The following is an 18,192-nucleotide window of genomic DNA, read 5'->3' on the forward strand; positions in this document are numbered from 1 at the left end:
CCATATTTCAACAAAGTCAGTAGGGTCCCTGCCCTCCACCTTTTCCAGCAGGCCCACAATGCAGTCATTGTTGCATCTTAATCTGTTCTCAATATCGTCGATTTTAATATTTGTTTGCATGTGCTAATCTGGTAGTGGAGCGAGATTCAGTAATCAGGGTCGGTAGTTGGTCCTCAGAGTCTCTAATGCGACTTTTTGCGGCCGTAGTTCTTTCACTGATTTTTTTGTATGTCTTGTCTCAGAAGCGCCACCTCTTCAGTGAGTCCCCCCAGCCTATCCTTTACAGTGTTCACAGATGCAGTACACTTATGAACAGCCTGCAATATTTGACTTAATGTGGGCTGATCATCCTCCATCATCCCCTCTTCAGTCCCTGGCACTAGATCAGTCTGTGAGGAAAGGGTGTCAGCCACAAGGCCCTGTGCAGTATCAGCATAAGCACTCATGCCAGCAGAACTGTCACTCTCCATATCTTCCTGTCCCTGCAGGTCAGAAGGTCAGAAAGCTTCCTGGCATAGAGCAATATGTCCCCAGCACTGTCCTTACCTTGAGGACGCTGGGCTTTACTTTTTCCTCCAGCTTCCTTAGGCTTCTCTGTGCCGCATGTAGCACGTTGTGGAGTTGCTGTGCCTGCGCCATCTTGGCCCTGGAGCCACCGCCATGTCCTCTTCATTTTTGCTACTGTGGGTCATGGCGGCACTGGAGCGTAGCATGAGGGGTACTTCCGTGATCAGGGTGTCTTCCTTCGTTAGAATCCAGTGGTGGCAGAGCAGATTCCAGCCAGGGAAAGGATCAGTAGCAGGATCAATTGCAGGAGCTCCGTGAGAACGATCCGCTCACATGCCCCATTCGGCCATGCCCCATTGTCTTTCTTTTTACCTTTTGAAATGGATTATTTTATTTGAGAAGAGCTGGTCTGTTTATTTGGAATAAGAAGATCAAGATTCATCGAGGGACACATGGGAGCATATGACAAAGAGGAGGGGCTGTTGTGGAAATTTTATTAGGTTTAGTGTGGACATTTTTCAGCATGTGTTTTATTTAGATTGTCATTATGGATCCTGTTGTCAGTTTGCTTGCAATATGCTTTTTAGAGCATATTCGGGCAAACCAGCATTAAGGAAAAACTATTGGCAGCGAAAACCTTCCCTTAAATGTGTAGACTCTCTCTACATAGACATCTCCACCAGATATCTATCTGTCTTTATGAAGGGATATATGCTCATGTCTTTCTACTATGCTTGATCATAGTGGAAACAACAAGACTCCTTCCTTGCAGACAGCCTCACATCTATGGGAACAGTAATATAATACTATTAGGCATTGTTCGCTGAAGCTTTGCTAAATGGGACTCACACCAGTAGTAATGGAGCAAGCCCATGCATGGGTTTGATTGTAGCAGCGTTCACAGCTCTACATACTGGTTTCATTGTGTAGGGTTAGGCAATAAGCCGTACACACTGTTCTGTTTATTCACGTCTGTGTACTTCCTCTTCCTGTTATATATTTGAATGTATACAAGTTTGTCATTGGCTGATTCTATGTGAGTAACTTATGTCATGTGACTGTACATCTGGAACTGATTGGCTGATGTGGTGTAGCCATCACTTCCTGTCTTTGTTCTTTTGTTGCCCTATAAATAAACGAAGGCCATTGTTTAACACAGGTCAAACTTGAAAACATCCAAACTGAAACAGCCTGTGTGTATCTGTATCTCTGGGGATGGCGTATATTATTATCCAAAAGTGCATGTATTAGCGCAACGGAAATCTTTGTGCATCAAGCGTATATTTATTTCCACGACACCTTCTTCCAGTATTCATGCACATTCAAAATTCTAGCTGCTTCATGTGTCAAAAGTTCTACAAGCTGTGGTCCGTCCCTGAAGTAGAAGAATTACTTGTTCATCCTCTCTTGTAGCTGTCCTGGAAGACGTTTTGAGAAAACCATGATTAGTCTTAGCAGTAACAGTGTTTCCAGAAATATTCCAGGATAGTGTCCTTTTCTTTTCATCGGTTAAGTTGAAGAGATCGGTTTGAGATTTGGAGTTTTTCCCCCTCATGCACATTGGTGGTGGTTCTTCTTTTATGCTTGTTTACTGAATACGAGGGGATGGGAGGGGCTTGTTAACTGTTTTTGAAATTGTGTGTCGTGTAGAGCCAATCATCTCTCATATAGCTGTCCCTGAAGCTATCCACTGTAACTGGTAAAACTAACTGTGGTTTTACTGTTCCTAATCTACTCAAATGTAAGTGCATGTAAGTTAATTTGTATATATATAAAGAGATCCTAATGTTGGCTGGCCTTAATTATGGATATATGGACTTGTTTTTAGTTTAACTAGTCTGTGAAAACCTGTTGGCCTAGCCTCAATTCTCTCGGTGCCCATCCAGGAAGACTTCTGCATACTAATTGCACTGATACTTTCGAGTTGTGAACCATTACAATATCTATCATATGAATTTTTGTACAGTACATATGACTATAAATTATATGAAATGTTAAATATCTTGTTTTTTATTCAGTGCAAAATCTTGCTCTTCTATGCCAATGAAGCAAAGCATGGGGAACGCGTTGATGGAGAAGGACTGTTCCCCACAGATTATTTTGTTGTAATTTAAGTGCAAAAATGCTTTGTATTGTATGAGGCAGATAAATGCAGTGACCTAAGCACAGTGGATACTCTATGTGTTATATACCTGCACATATGCATTGGTAATGCTTTTTGGACCTATAAAAGGTTCAAAATTTTTTTTAATGTAAAACTATGTAGTCGAGTGTTGAGCCAGTAAAGTCCAATATGGTCTAAGCCCTTGTGCATTATGTTTGTGGTATTGGGAACTTGAGACTTTATTTAAAGATTTCCAGCCTGAAGAGAGACAACTATCAATGAAAGGTTAGGCTTGTTTATTTAAAAAAAAAAATATATAGGTGTGCAGATAAATAAACATAGAGTAAGAGTAAACATATGGCAATGCCAAAAGAATGTAGAGTATTGGAGTAATAGAGTATTTTCACATTTGTAGGTAAATTTGAGAAAACTCCGCTATATTTTTGTTATGTGTTCCCTTTCGCATGTCATAACTAAAAAAGTTTTACCTTTAGTAATACTTTGATGAATACAAGCACAGCTCTCCTGCCCCTTCACAAAATAAGAAAAATAAGTAGGATTTTTTTTTTTTTACTGCTGTGGTAATCAGAAAAGAGCATCTGAAATAGTAAGCAGCAATTCTTTATTTTTACATGTAAACAAAAGTGTCAGAAAAAGGCCTTGGACTTAAAGTGTATAGTGCCCTGTAATATTTGCACAAATGTTTATCAAAACAAGATTAACCTGCATTGAGTTAATAATTAACAAATATTTGTAAATTTCAAATAGTGCCTTTTTGCGAAACAGTGAAAATCAAGCGTATGCAAAACAGTAAATAACTACATTTCGCAAAATCTGGAGGTTTTCTTTTTCACTTAAAACCTTCAGAGTTTGTAAAAGATCCTCCAAACCATACATTTTTCCTAAGCACATGACCAGTAGAATAAAAAGAAGGTGCTACTGATTTTTTAGGCATCACACTAGTTGCGCAAATGTTTATCAAACTACTATTTTCACTACAAAAAAACACAAAAATCCTTATTTGTACACAAACACCACATAACTTACAAAATCCCTGCTAAATTTCTACTAAGGCCTCATTCATATGGGGTGTACTAAAATGTACACCCATGGAGGGCCATGTTTTTAATTGCGCAGGTGTTCCATGAATCCCCATGCAGGCAGTCCCATTATTGTTAATTGAGACACAGCGGCTGCATGGGAATGCACAGGTGTTCTGTGCATCCCTGTGAAGGCAGTCCCATTCCTGTCAATTGGGACAGTGGTTCTCAAATCCGGTCCTCGGGACCCACCAACAGGCCAGGTTTGCAAGATAACTAAATTACATCACAGGTGATCTCATTTGCTTCTCAGTGATTGCAGTATTCTAGTCTGCATCCCCCAAGGTAATACTTAAAATCTGGCCTGTTAGTGGGTCCCGAGGACCGGATTTGAGAACCACTGAATTGGGACACAGTGGGTGCAGGGACAGAGCCACTGCTCCCCATTTGACATCCGTGTGGGTGTAGTTGCATGGCCCCAAGTGCAGACAGTGAAATTTCAGCAACATACACCAACACGAATGTCAAGTTGAAAGCAGTGGCTGTGTCCATGCAGCCGCTGCATGCCAAGTGACATGAATGGGACTGCCTGCACAGGAATGCATGAAACACCTGTGCATTCCCATGCAGCCGCTGTGTCTCAATTAACATCAATGGGACTGCCTGCATGGGGATTCATGGAACACCTGGGCAGTTAAAAATGGCCTTGCAGTTTTGCACTGCATAAACTAGGCCTCAGGCATCGTTTAGACTTGTAGTTGGGGCAGTAAATATGTGCAGTTGAGCTGTGATTTTGCCGCCCACCAACCACCCCCCCCCCCTTCCCTTAAGCTGCAATAAGCAGTTGACAGGGGTGTTGCGGCTGCGATTGTAGATTCTGATTAAAGTCAGAATTGTAAGTACCACATAATTAAATGTGGCACTAGGCTATCTTAAATGCAAGATAAATTACATCCAAAATAAATGTTCCTACATGAGAAACATAGAAAGGTTATATCTTACTTTATGCACACCATAAAGATCCACTTTTTTAGGTTATTTCTTACCAGAAGCATTATAAAATAACAAAGGATACTGAAAACTACTTACCGGTCAATATTTCTTTTTGTACTTTAAATGTATCAATAATAGGTGTAATAATCCCCGACATAGTGCCAATCATACTTCCTAACCCAAGATTAATCAGCATGAAGAAAAACATGACAGACCAGAATGGAGATGCAGGAAAATGAGTCATGGCTTCAGTGAATGCAATGAATGCCAATCCTGTTCCTTGTACAGCCTGTGGTAACATGACAATCAAAAGATTAATATTTTTTCCACACTGAATTTTTAGAAGTTAATACTTCCATGTGCAGTACTAAAGAAAATGAACAAAAATATATGAAAGTAAATTATTTATTGAGGTACTGGCAACTACACATTGATTAAAGCAACCCTTTTGCTGCCAGGCCCTGTGCTCCACTTTTAAACTCTGGTGGCCAGACCGTTTTTGCTATTTTTCCATCACTTTTTTAATGTTTATTTTTCCCTTACAGCTTTAAGAGTTTGTAAAAGACCCCAAACCATATGTTTTCTGAAAGCACATGACCAGAAGAATAAACAAAAAACTACTACTAATTTCTAATCACTTGATGACCAGCAACATACCAGTATGGTGGTTACACCCCGGTATTGTTTTGTTAGAGCCGATTGTTGGCTCTTTTGTAAAAGCAACCCTAGCTGTTAACTAGCCCCTGGACTGCTTTTACAAGCAGAGGGAGTGGACATCTCCCCCCACCCTGCGTGGATTTCTGGGGATTTACCGTCCCACCTGAAGTCTTGATTGACCAGCTACAACTTACAGTGGCTGATCACAGAGGCAAACAGAGACTGGATTGGCTCTGTTCACCTCTACGAGAAGCAATGAGCATACATCAACGCCGGTTTCCCCAGATGTAAATGGCGCCATTTTTAAAAATGAAAAGCATTTGATCACATCAATTTTAGTGTTATCAAATGCTTTTAAGGGTAGAGGATAGATCTGGGGTCTAACAGACCCCAGATCCCACCATAAAGCGTACCTGTCACTGCCTATTGCTATCACAGAAGATTTTGATATTCCCTGTGATTAAGTTAATAAAAAAATGTTAAAGTGACAGTGTAAAAATAAAAAGTATTTTAAAGCCCCCCGTCCCCCGTGCTTATGTGCAAAAGCGAACGCATGCGTTGGTCCCTCACACATGCAAACAACAATTGTTCCACACATGTGAAGTATCACTATGAACATCATATAATGGGCAGTACTTCTAGCACCAGACTTCCCGTGTAAATATAAAGTTGTAAAGGCTTTTAAAGCGTCGCCTATGGATAGTAAAATTTACGTTGTTTGTTGGCATTGCACGGGTGTGCAAAACTTTAAAGTGTGACAAGTTTGGTATCTATTTACTCGGTCTAACATCATCTTTAAATTTTACCAAACAATTGGGTATTATATTGTGTTTTTGTGCATTTAAATTAAAAAAGTGTGTTTGAAAAACCGCTGCACAAATATTGTGTAACATAAAACATTGCAACAACCTCTGCTTTAAAAAAAATATATAATGTTTGGAGTTCTAAGAACAAATTCGATTCCAAAAAAGTTGGGACACTGTACAAATTGTGAGTAAAAAAGGAATGGACTAATTTACAAATCTCATAAACTTATATTTTATTCACAATATAATATAGATAACATATCAAATGTTGAAAGTGAGACATTTTGAAATGTCATGCCAAATATTGGCTCATTTTGGATTTCATGAGAGCTACACATTCCAAAAAAGTTGGGACAGGTACCAATAAGAGGCCAGAAAAGTTAAATGTACATATAAGGAACAGCTGGAGTTATTAGGTCAACTGGCAACATGATTGGGTATAAAAAGAGCCTCTCAGAGTGGCAGTGTCTCCCAGCTCGCCAATGCTGCGGCGAAAAATATCAGAAAGGAGTTTCTCAGAGAAAAATTGCAAAGAGCTTGAAGTTATCATCATCTACAGTGCATAATATCATCCAAAGATTCAGATAATCTGGAACAATCGCTGTGCGCAAGGGTCAAGGCCAGAAAACCATACTGGATGCCCGTGATCTTCGGCCCTTAGACGGCACTGCATCACATACAGGAATGCTACAGGAATGCTACTGTAATGGAAATCACAACATGGGCTCAGGAATACTTCCAGAAAACATTGTCGGTGAACATAATCCACTGTTGCTGGCTAAAACTCTATAGGCCAAAAAAGAAGCCATATCTAAAAATGATCCAGAAGCGCAGGTGTTTTCTCTGGGCCAAAGCTCATTTAAAATGGAATGTGGAAAAGTGGAAAACTATTCTGTGGTCAGATGAATCAAAATTTGAAGTTCTTTTTGGGAAACTGGGACGCCATGTCATCCAGATTAAAGAGGACAAGGACAACCCAAGTTGTTATCAGTGCTCAATTCAGAAGCCTGCATCTCTGATGGTATGGGGTTGCATGAGTGCGTGTGGCATGGGCAGCTTACACATCTGGAAAGGCACCATCAATGCTGAAAGGTATATCCAAGTTATAGAACATCATATGCTCCCATCAAGACACCGTCTCTTTCAGGGAAGAACTTGCATTTTCCAACATGACAATGCCAGACCACATACTGCATCAATTAAAACATTATGGCTTCGTAGAAGGATCCGGGTACTTAAATGGGCAGCCTGCAGTCCAGATCTTTCACTCATAGAAAACATTTGGCGCATCATAAAGAGGAAGATGCGACAAAGAAGACCTAAGACAGTTGAGCAATTAGAAGCCTGTATTAGACAAGAATGGGACAACATTCCTATTCCTAACTTGAGCAACTTGTCTCCTCAGTCCCCAGACGTTTGCAGACTGTTATAAAAAGAAGAGGAGATGCCACACAGTGGTAAACATGGCCTTGTCCCAACTTTTTTGAGATGTGTTGATGCCATGAAATTTAAATTCAACTTATTTTTCCCTTAAAATTTTACATTTTCTCAGTTTAAACATTTGATATGTCATCTATGTTGTATTTTGAATAAAATATTGAAATTTTAAACTTCCACATCATTGCATTCAGTTTTTTTCACAATTTGTACAGTGTCCCAACTTTTTGGAATCAAGTTTGTAATTTTCTAGCAACAAATACTAATTTTTACATGTAAGCAAAAGTGTCAGAAAAAATCTGGTCTTAAGGGGTTAAGGCCTGTAAAATTTGCGCAAATGTTCACTAAAACAGTATTTTCACAAAAAAATACACTTAATAATTATTAGTAGCAGACACAAATACAGAATATTTTACAAAATACCTGCTAAATTTCTATTAAACATACAAGATTAACCTGCATTGAATTAATAAATACCACATATTTGTATTTTGAATTGGGCTTTTTTGCAAAATGGTAAAAATAAAAACAAACAAAACTGTAAATAACCAAATTTAAATTTTTGACTTATAGCTTTCAGAGTTTGTAAAAGACCCTCTAAACCATACATTTTCTGAAAGCACATGACCAGTAGAATAAAAAGAAAGTGCTACTGATTTTTAAGGCCCCATATATTTTGCGCAAGTGTTTATCAAAACAATATTTTTGCTAAGAATACACTAAAATCATTAGCAGCAGATATTAGCAGCACAGTAAATTTTACTAAATTTCTGCTAAATGCCTACTAAATATAAAAGTTTAACTTGCATTGAGTTAATAAATAACAAATATTTGTAGATTTTAAATAGTGCTTTTTTGCAAAACAGTGAAAATCGAACGTATGCAAAACCTAATTTCTTAAAATCTGGAGGTTTGCATTATTCAATTACAGCTTTCAGAGTTTGGAAAAAACCCCCCAAACCATACATTTTCAAGAAGTACATGACCAATAGAATAAAAGAAGGTGCTACTGTTTAAAGCCTCACAATAGTTGCGCAAATTTTTATCAAATCGCTATTTTCACTAAAAAACACTCAAATCTATATTTGTAAAAACGTAACTTCCAAAATTTGTGCTAAATTCCTACTAAGGCCTTATTCACATGGGGTGCACTAAAACATGGTATATACAATTATACCAAATGTACCCCCATGGGGATGGACAGGTGATCTGTACATCCCTGTGCAGGCAGTCCCATTCATGTCAACTGAGACTCAGTGGCTCCAAGGACAGAGCCACTGCTCCCCAACTGACATCCATGTGGGTGTTAGTGCATAGTCCAAAAGGCAGACAGACAGTGTGAGTTCAGGGACATGCACCCACACGAATGTCAAATTGGGAGCAGTAGCTGTGTTCATGCAGCTGCTGCAACCCAATTGACATGAATTGGACTGCCTGCACAGGAATGCATGGAACACCTGTGCGTTCCCATGCAGCTGCTCTGTCTCAATTAACATACATGGAATTGCCTGCATGGGGATTAACAGAACACCTGCTATCAGGGTGCCAGGAAACCAGACCACACGAAGATGCAAGTAAAAAAAAAGCATTTTTTTTAGAGCAACAACAATAAACGCACAGCAAGAGTGAGGAGCGAAATAAGGAACAACCCAGGTCAAGTCCAGAGCAGGTAGTCATCCAAGCCGTGATCGAGTCTAGAAGCTGATGCCGAGTTGTCTGCCGATGATGGGTCGCCTGCCAATGCGGAATCGAGAGTCAAGAAAGTCGTCAGCCAAGCCAGGTCATGCACGAAGGAACACTGAGAAAAGAAGGCTGCTAGCAGCGATGCACCTTGAAGCACAAACACAAGGGCAAAGGACTGCAAGCCAACAGGTGATATATATAGTCAGGGATGCAACATCATCACTGAGCAAAACCCAGGCAGCAGGCAAGTGATGATGAACAGTTTATAAAAGACAGCAGTCTGCACATGTCTAAGATGACTGCCTACAGGAAGGCAAAGAAAGACCTTGACACTTGAGCAGGTAAAAAAAAGTCTCACTTGCCTTAGGCATTGTTTAGACTTGTAGTTTGGGGAGGCAAAAATGTACAGTTGTTTTGTGTTTTTTTTTTGCCACCTGCCAAACGATCCCCCCCGCTTAAGATGCAACAGGCAGTGGACGGGAGTGTTTACAAGCTGTGGCTGTGATGCTTCACTTTGTGCCTGCGGCAAAGTGGACTGGACTTGTAGCAACTAACGGACGGTAAGCCCGCTAAACTATACACATTTAAGTCAATGGGGAAGCACCAAAAATGCATCACAATCGTCAGCACAAATGGGGTTAAAACGCTCATCTGTCAGTAGCCCCTTGGGCATGATCTGAACACGGATCGGGCCAGCTCCCCCCCCCCTCGTTCTCCATCCTGACAGCCATCTCTGGCCCCAGAAGCTGCAGCCAGCGAAAGGGAGAGGAGGGAGAGCCAGCAGGCAGCTACAGGGAGGGGGCACCAGGGATCAGTGAGGGGGATGCCAGAGCGAGGGGGGTTATCTATTTAGATAGTTATACATTATAGAATATGTATTAGAATATGGAGAAACTGTTCCAAAAATACTGATTATTTTCAACAATCTAAGGTCCAGGTAGATAGGGTATAATTTGGCCTCCATCTTACAAAATCGGGACAAAGTGGCAGTTATGGATAGGGAAACACTTTCGGCAGATGGGAGGGTTAAGCCATTGAACTCATTTGAATATAAAGTTGTATTGGATTACAATCATCTACACAAACAGGTAGAGAGAGGATTTTCAAGAACCATTGGAACATTCTCCTTAAAGATAGAATATTGGGATCAGTATTACCATCTCATCCAGGATTTATTTATAAGAAGGCCCCTACACTTAGATTGGCCCTGCAGTTATTGACTCTCCCATTATACCTAAGAGTTCCATGTTTAACTTTATTTCTGGCTTCCACGCTTGCGGCAGGTGTAAGTCATGCACGCTTAGTGAGGTGCCGACGTCACACATATAGGGGGCGGAGCCTGCGTGCTGGACGCCGTCTCTTCCTGTATATGCTGACTGCTATGCGCTGTGGAAGCGCTGTGGCAAACTTCCTCAAATTCCTCATCAGCCGTAAAACAGCTAAACTTTCCAGACTTGATGATGAGATCAACACTGTTAAAGAGAAACTTCTCCTTTTTAAAGACAGCGAGGAATATAAAGAATCTTCAAGTAGTCTCTTAAAAATTCTTGAAAAAGAGGAAAGAGACCAAAAGGTCAAAAAAGGAAAAAAATACAATAGAGACCTGGGGGATTACCAATCAAGCACTGTCTTTGAGTGGCAAAAGAAACTTATCTCGACCTCCACTAACGAGGTAATGATGGATACATCAAATAGTGATCCTTCTAAGACATCAACCTCTAAAAATGCTACCTCAAATTATAAAGCTAACCCTCCCCAGACAGATGCAATAATCAATGCACAACAGAATAGGGGTCACTACCTGTCCCACAAATCCCCATTTAGAGGACGAGGTAGGGGTAGAGGTAGAGATAAATCGCGCCCAAAAAATCAGGGAAAGAATTACCAATCCCAGTATAGATATCCCAACCGTGATTTGTCTCCACACCAGAGAGGTGAGAATTCTGCTTACCGCTCATACAGTTATGAGAATGCCCCTCAGTTCAGAGTTATAATTATGGCCCTTACCAGAATCACAGTAGGCCGACCCCTAAAAATAGGGATGAGGACGATTACAATAATTCTGAATGTCATTATAATGTCCCTGTATTCTATACACAAAAATGCCGTGTGGTATAGGCCCTTACCCCTGTGAGAGACTAGCAAAAAAATTGGGATAGAAAAAAGATGGGGCTTTGCGGGCCAATGGGAGTAGAAGGATCAGAAACAAAACCAATTATAAAACCAAAAATACCTTTTATTGATATACAGAGTAAAATCGAGCATGGACTACCATGCATATACGATAACAACAGACTGACATACAATGATAAAACCAAACGTTTAACGTCACTGATGTTATAGAAACATATCCCAAAAAGGGATTATTGCCAAAACAAAGCCTGTATAGGATGGAAGATGGGTCTCAAGCTGGATTCGGTCACGGTAGGTCCCCAGCAAGCCGACGCGTTTCGCTCAAGGCTTCCTCAGGGCCTGAGAGACCATAACAGACCGATGTTTCTATAAGTAACATAAAAGTATAACCAAATAAATGCAAGTCAGTTACAGATTTCATAGTACATCATACATAATGCTATTCACAATACAAAGTCTATATAGACATCAAAGACATATTTCTTGCACTGGATCCGATATATTAAGTCCCAACTGTGTCATCAGAGGCAGGGCTGTGAATCAAAATACCAATAGGTGTATATTTGTATTTACGATACAACCCACAGAAATTTTAATATATTCAAGATATCATAACCAACCTTCTGGGGTTAGCTCCACTGTAGCCTCTTAGGGTAAGTCACACCCCAAAAGAGGAGGAGATGTTGATAAAAAAGTTCTGGCACGAGAGGCCAGATGGATATACGATTTAAGAGCTACCGTATACCCAGGCTTGAATGATGTAATTAGTTGCAAACCATTTCTATAGTAGTTTTACCAAAATAACCCTCCTCCAAACTACATGGATCCTTTCTCTTTTTCCTCCTCCCCCGTAAAAGTGTTTCTTCTCGCATTAGAATGAAGGACAGATGAAGATTTTTAGTATATAAAAAAATAGGGACTGCTACCTACAAATAGAGCATAGAAATAAATTGATATATATTCTATATGAACGTTATAGTAAATTGTGATTCTGCCTATGTGCAGAGATTAATATGTATATGTACACCTTTTTTCTGTATATAATAGGTGACCAGTGAAGCGACACGGTTGTAGCGGATGCTGTTGTACAATGATGTAGAATAATTGCTTGGTATTGCACTGTCTGTGATGGTAGTAATCCAGACATATGTCTTTAATATTGATTGTTTATTTATCCACAATATTATCTTGCACTTTGGTACCGATGGTTGGACCCCTGTGGGATCGTAATAGGTAGAGTGGCTGTCAGGATATTCTATTATAATTTCAGCAGAGGGAGCTACCCAGCCCATAATATAGACAGTGCCCGATTGGAGACTGCAGTTCGGGAGCTGTAGGGCGGATCTAAAGGCAATAGGTACATTCTTGAAAGCAATGTCCTCACTTCCGGCGCCACCGGAAGTGACGCGACGAGGCGATGCCATCACCCATCGAGCCCTAAACGGGGAAAAGACTGTCCTCACTTCCGGAGCAACCGGAAGTGATGCGGTCAGGCGGCGCCACCGCCGACCGCAATTAGATACAAGCAGCTTCACCTGAAGGGATTAGTTTGAGCGCCAAACGGAGCAATGAGCGCGGTCTCCTCCCCTCCTATATAGAACCCATGCGATGTAAAGGCAGGTAGGCAGGTGGTGAGTGAACGAGGCACAGAGGCAAGTGATGATGGCCCCAGAATGATAGAAGGGATGGCTGCCTTGAGGACTGCACTCTCGGTGTATAGGCCGGAGGGTTCGAGATACTGAAACTAACCTCTCCAATTGTGTCTTTTAGGGCTTGGACAGCCCAGGACCGTTGGTCCATATAATCAGAATATATGTTTATATATGTCCCCCTTTCCTGCCTGGAGCATTTTTTAGACTGAGGAGAGGTATGTACATGTTTGACTATCCCCTCTTCAATGCAATATCCTTTCCCATTAACCAAAGCTTTATGCTATGGCTATGAAGAGCAATTCCTATATGCACCTGTTTAAGACATTGGTCCTTCTTCCAGGTTAACCCTGTCGCCATCAAGGACCTATAGGCTGGAGATATACCTCTTGTAAACCGTACAGAGAAAGGTGTTTGTTGCCCGGCTTAAACTCTTTGCCATATAATACTAGGTGGGTGTCTATACTATAGCTCCACTGTTAGATACCGCTGACATTACCACCAGATTTGTATGCTTGTCTATTCATTCCAATCCCTATTCAACCAACAGCTATCCCCACTAACCCTCTTTTATTTACTTATTTATATATGATCTGTCTGACTATTCATTATTTATTTATTGGTTAGTCTCATATCACTGAGATATTCTAATTATAGATATCCTCCACTGAAAGTGAATAATACATGCCCTCATATCCTTAGATTTACTATATATAGGGGTGATTGTATATATAAGGACGAATAAACCAGGGGGAGGACATCTACCTTTTGGGGTGTGACTTACCCTAAGAGGCTACAGTGGAGCTAACCCCAGAAGGTTGGTTATGATATCTTGAATATATTAAAATTTCTGTGGGTTGTATCGTAAATACAAATATACACCTATTGGTATTTTGATTCACAGCCCTGCCTCTGATGACACAGTTGGGACTTAATATATCGGATCCAGTGCAAGAAATATGTCTTTGATGTCTATATAGACTTTGTATTGTGAATACGGAAGCAATATCTTCCGGACAGCCTATGTATCGCTACAACCCTGTCCCCTAGCACAAGTCACTGCCAAGAAGGGTCAGTACAAAACTAGAACCAAGTGTAATAAAAACAATTGAATAGCATTATGTATGATGTACTATGAAATCTGTAACTAACTTGCATTTATTTGGTTATACTTTTATGTTACTTATAGAAACATCGGTCTGTTATGGTCTCTCAGGCCCTAAGGAAGCCTTGAGCGAAACGCGTCGGCTTGCTGGGGACCTACCGTGATCGAATCCAGCTTGAGACCCATCTTCCATCCTATACAGGCTTTGTTTTGGCAATAATCCCTTTTTGGGATATGTTTCTATAACATCAGTGACGTTAAACGTTTGGTTTTATCATTGTATGTCAGTCTGTTGTTATCGTATATGCATGGTAGTCCATGCTCGATTTTACTCTGTATATCAATAAAAGGTATTTTTGGTTTTATAATTGGTTTTGTTTCTGATCCTTCTACTCCCACTGGCCCGCAAAGCCCCATCTTTTTTCTATCCCAATTTTTTTGAATGTCCCTGTATGTAACCAATTTTTTCCTTTGAGGGATAATCAACATCCTAGAATAAGACAGTCAGAAAATTAGTCCAGTTCGAGGTCCCCTTCTGCAAATAACTCCCATGAATCCAGAACCATTGAATCAGACGAACAACCCTCCCAAAGTCAGTCTAATCAGGGCTACCCTGGATGGGGTTTTCACAAGGCCAAGCAAGGCCTAAAACGCCCGTTAGAATCACAAGAGAAGTTAGGGGAGGGAGGAGGATACAATCCAAGAGGAAGAAAAAAAATGTAATAGTATTGGTATCTTCAATCTGAGCCATAGCGTATTAACAGATTCTGAAAAAAGTATCCTCGATAAGGGACTTAAATTTGCACCCCCCAAATGTTTAAATAAATTCCAGACATATATGGATGTACACAAATTTGTCAGAAAAATGAACATCCAAAAGTGTATGCTGAGTAATCCGGTTAAGGAGAATAGGATTATTTCCACACAATTTAAGCATTCTGGTCTATCTAACGCATCACTGTTTATTCCACCAGGCTCTCTAGCACCATCTCTCAAAGTTTTTCGAGACGTTGTCTTGAGAGATTTGAATGGAATTCAAATACGGAAAAACAGGTTGAATAAAGATCTCGCCACCGGCCTGGATTCCTTGTGTAATAATAAGGACCTAGTGATCAGACCGGCGGACAAAGGGGGAGGTATAGTTGTGCTTGACAGATGTGACTATATGGCAGAAATGCAGCGCATCCTGAGTGACAAGCACACCTACATCCCCTTACCACGTGATCCAGTTTTCCAATATAAAAAGGAGTTGGAGGCAATAGTCTCAAAAGGTTTTTCTTTAAATATTCTCAATAAAAAGGAAAGAGCTTTTTTGGTGCCCAGGCAGCCTCAGACACCTAATATTATTTTCCTAAGATACATAAGAGTCTGACTTTCCCCCCGGTTCATCCCATAGTCAATGGTATTGACTCTGTGACGTCCCGGGTGGGGAAGTACATTGACTCTTTTCTTCAGCCACTGGTCCAGCTTACCCCTTCCTACATTAAGGATACCAGGCATGTAATTATTTGCTGTCTAACCTGGTTCCCATTGATGGTTTGTGGATGGTGACTGCGGATGTCACATCCTTATATACTATAATTCCCCATAATTTGGGATTAGAAGCGGTAAAACTCTTTTTGGATAGAGACTCAGATGTTCATTATCTTCAGATCGATTTCATTATGGAACTTTTACAGTTTGCTACCAAATCAAATTATTTTTGGTTCAATGACCAATTTTTCAGCCAAGACAGAGGAGTAGCGATGGGGGCTAAATATGCCCCCAGCTTGGCTAATCTGTTTATGGCCCAGTAGGAGGAGGACATCATCTATGGCTGTAACCAACCTCAGATAATGCTCTGGGCGAGGTACATTGATGATGTCCTCCTTCTCTGGAATGGGACCAAAATGGATCTTGAACCTTTTATGGAACACTTAAATCATAATACTAGGGGTATCTATCTAAATTTTGAGGCAAGCCAAAATACCATCAATTTTTTGGATTTGACTATCACAATTAACTGTAATAGGTTTGCTACTACAACATACTTCAAATCTACAGATAGGAACTCGTACATTCCTACTGACAGTTGTCACCATGACCCGTGGCTCTGGGCTGTCCCGAAAGGACAGTACATGAGACTTCAGAGTAACTGTACAGATCACAAGGATTTTATTTCCCAGTCACAAGTTCTCACTAAGAGATTTGTTGATACCTTGATAACTGTTGACTCTGTGGACAGGTCTGTTTTATTACAGACCAAGACACAGTCTAATAACATCAATTCCTCCTTTGCCTCATCTTTTGTTACTTCATTTTCCACCCAATTTAAAAGCATTAAGCAAATAATAGAAAGACACTGGCACATTTAAAAAAATATGACCGTACACTCAATAAGGCCTTACCAGAAAAACCTAAGGTTGTATTTAGAGGAGTACCAACTTTACGGGATAAACTCGCCCCTAATGTTCTTAATCCTCCTGAGGCTAAACTGAGCTTTTTGAGTAATCTTGTGGGTTACTACAGATGCAATCGGTGTCAAACCTGCTCTGTTAACAAATGTAAACAAAGAAATGTTAGGGATTTTATGTCCATGAGTACTGGCCTTACATTTTCTATTAAACCCTTTGTTTCATGCTCAAGCACATTAGTAGTATATCTCCTTCAGTGCCCATGTGGCCTACAGTATATAGGGAGAACCAAATGCCCCACGTTTTTTTCGCCTTAATGAACATATAGCGAACATTAAGAAAGGCTTTAAGAACCACTCAGTATCCAAGCATTACCTTTTGAAACACAATAAAGATCCTAACAATACTATCTTTTTGGGCATTGATAAATTTAGGCCACATTGGCGTGGTGAGCCCCTCAGAGGTTTATCCAGACTGGAGATGTCTTGGATTTATAGGGCTAAAACTTTCACTCCTTTTGGCCTAAACGTTGATATAGACGTGAAGGCCTTTATTGACAACTCTTGAATTCCTGACAGGTTAATGTTTTTCAATTTACTGTAAGCATTTATGTTTGTGAACTTTGTGTGAGCCGCAATTGGCATATTTGTGTGGGCTAACTTAAATATAGTTAGAATATTGGATATTCCCCTGTTAGCCTCCCATATTCAAGTGCTTTCATCTGTATAGCCTTTAGATTTTTAGTTATGGCTATATATCAGGTATTATTGTTTATATACACATAACCTTCAATACAATACCTGACCCCCAATTCAATGTCATAAGCTACTTAGGTTTGGCCCATAGGATATAAATATATTTATTAATGTCTGAGTAGGGCTACCACCGCCAGTTTAATATTGAGCCTAGGTAGGCGGTTAACTACTGCTGTGGATATTCAAATTCACAGTATGGTGCCCGTTGTACGCTGTTGCGGCTCAGACAGGTGCGGTGCTTGCTCGTTGGTTTGTTGCGTATAAGTGGTGGAGTCAGCATGCCGCCCGTGTCCCCAGGAAGATGTCAGCTGTGACAAAACACATCGGATTGGCGTGCTGATGTCACCACGTGGAACCCGGGCGACTGCATCTTGCCAGCTTTTCTTGTTTACAGCGCTGTTTATTTCATCTAAATGTGAGTTGGAGGCTTCTATTTTCTATATATGTTGAAACCACGGTGGAAGCCGCTGTGTGTCCTTTATTGCCTGAGTTACCCTTTGAAGGATACTTCATCCATTATCAATCTGCTATACTGTGGTGGTCCATGGTCTGTCTGTACTGTGGTGGCTTATTATCTGGATTCATTAAGGATAAAATTGAAAGGCATACTTTCTACCATCTTCTGGTAAGCATATGAGCTTGTCTGTCTAACGGATGAACTGTGGAGGAAGATTGAATACAGCTTTGGTGGAGGATCTCTTTCTCTGCACTGAATATATACTCTTCACATTTGTTTTGGACTTTAATCTTTTTTCTGTATTGTGCACTTTTACTGATTCATTTTTTGAGCTATAATTAATATAGCTGTGAATACACTTCATTATTGTGAGCACTGGACTTTTGTTGCACCTTTTTTTATTTTTATTTATTTTCTTCATTGGAATTGACTATATGTTTTGACACACTATTGCACATGTGTATTATTTAATA

The 18,192-nt window shown here is 40.2% G+C and overlaps 1 protein-coding gene across 1 annotated transcript in view; it reads right to left on the bottom strand.

Moving 5' to 3' along the window:
• Nucleotides 1–18,192, bottom strand: part of SLC6A17 (solute carrier family 6 member 17) — a 1,289,761-nt gene that overhangs the window by 670,676 nt on the left and 600,893 nt on the right. Inside the window, exon 8 of the mRNA XM_082246730.1 lies at nt 4,741–4,933. Coding sequence (XP_082102856.1) covers nt 4,741–4,933 — 193 coding nt within the window. The remainder of the gene's footprint in view (nt 1–4,740; nt 4,934–18,192) is intronic.

This window comes from Pelophylax lessonae, assembly GCF_965119305.1.
Source record: "Pelophylax lessonae genome assembly, chromosome: 2".
Classification (NCBI taxonomy): Eukaryota; Metazoa; Chordata; class Amphibia; order Anura; family Ranidae; genus Pelophylax; species Pelophylax lessonae.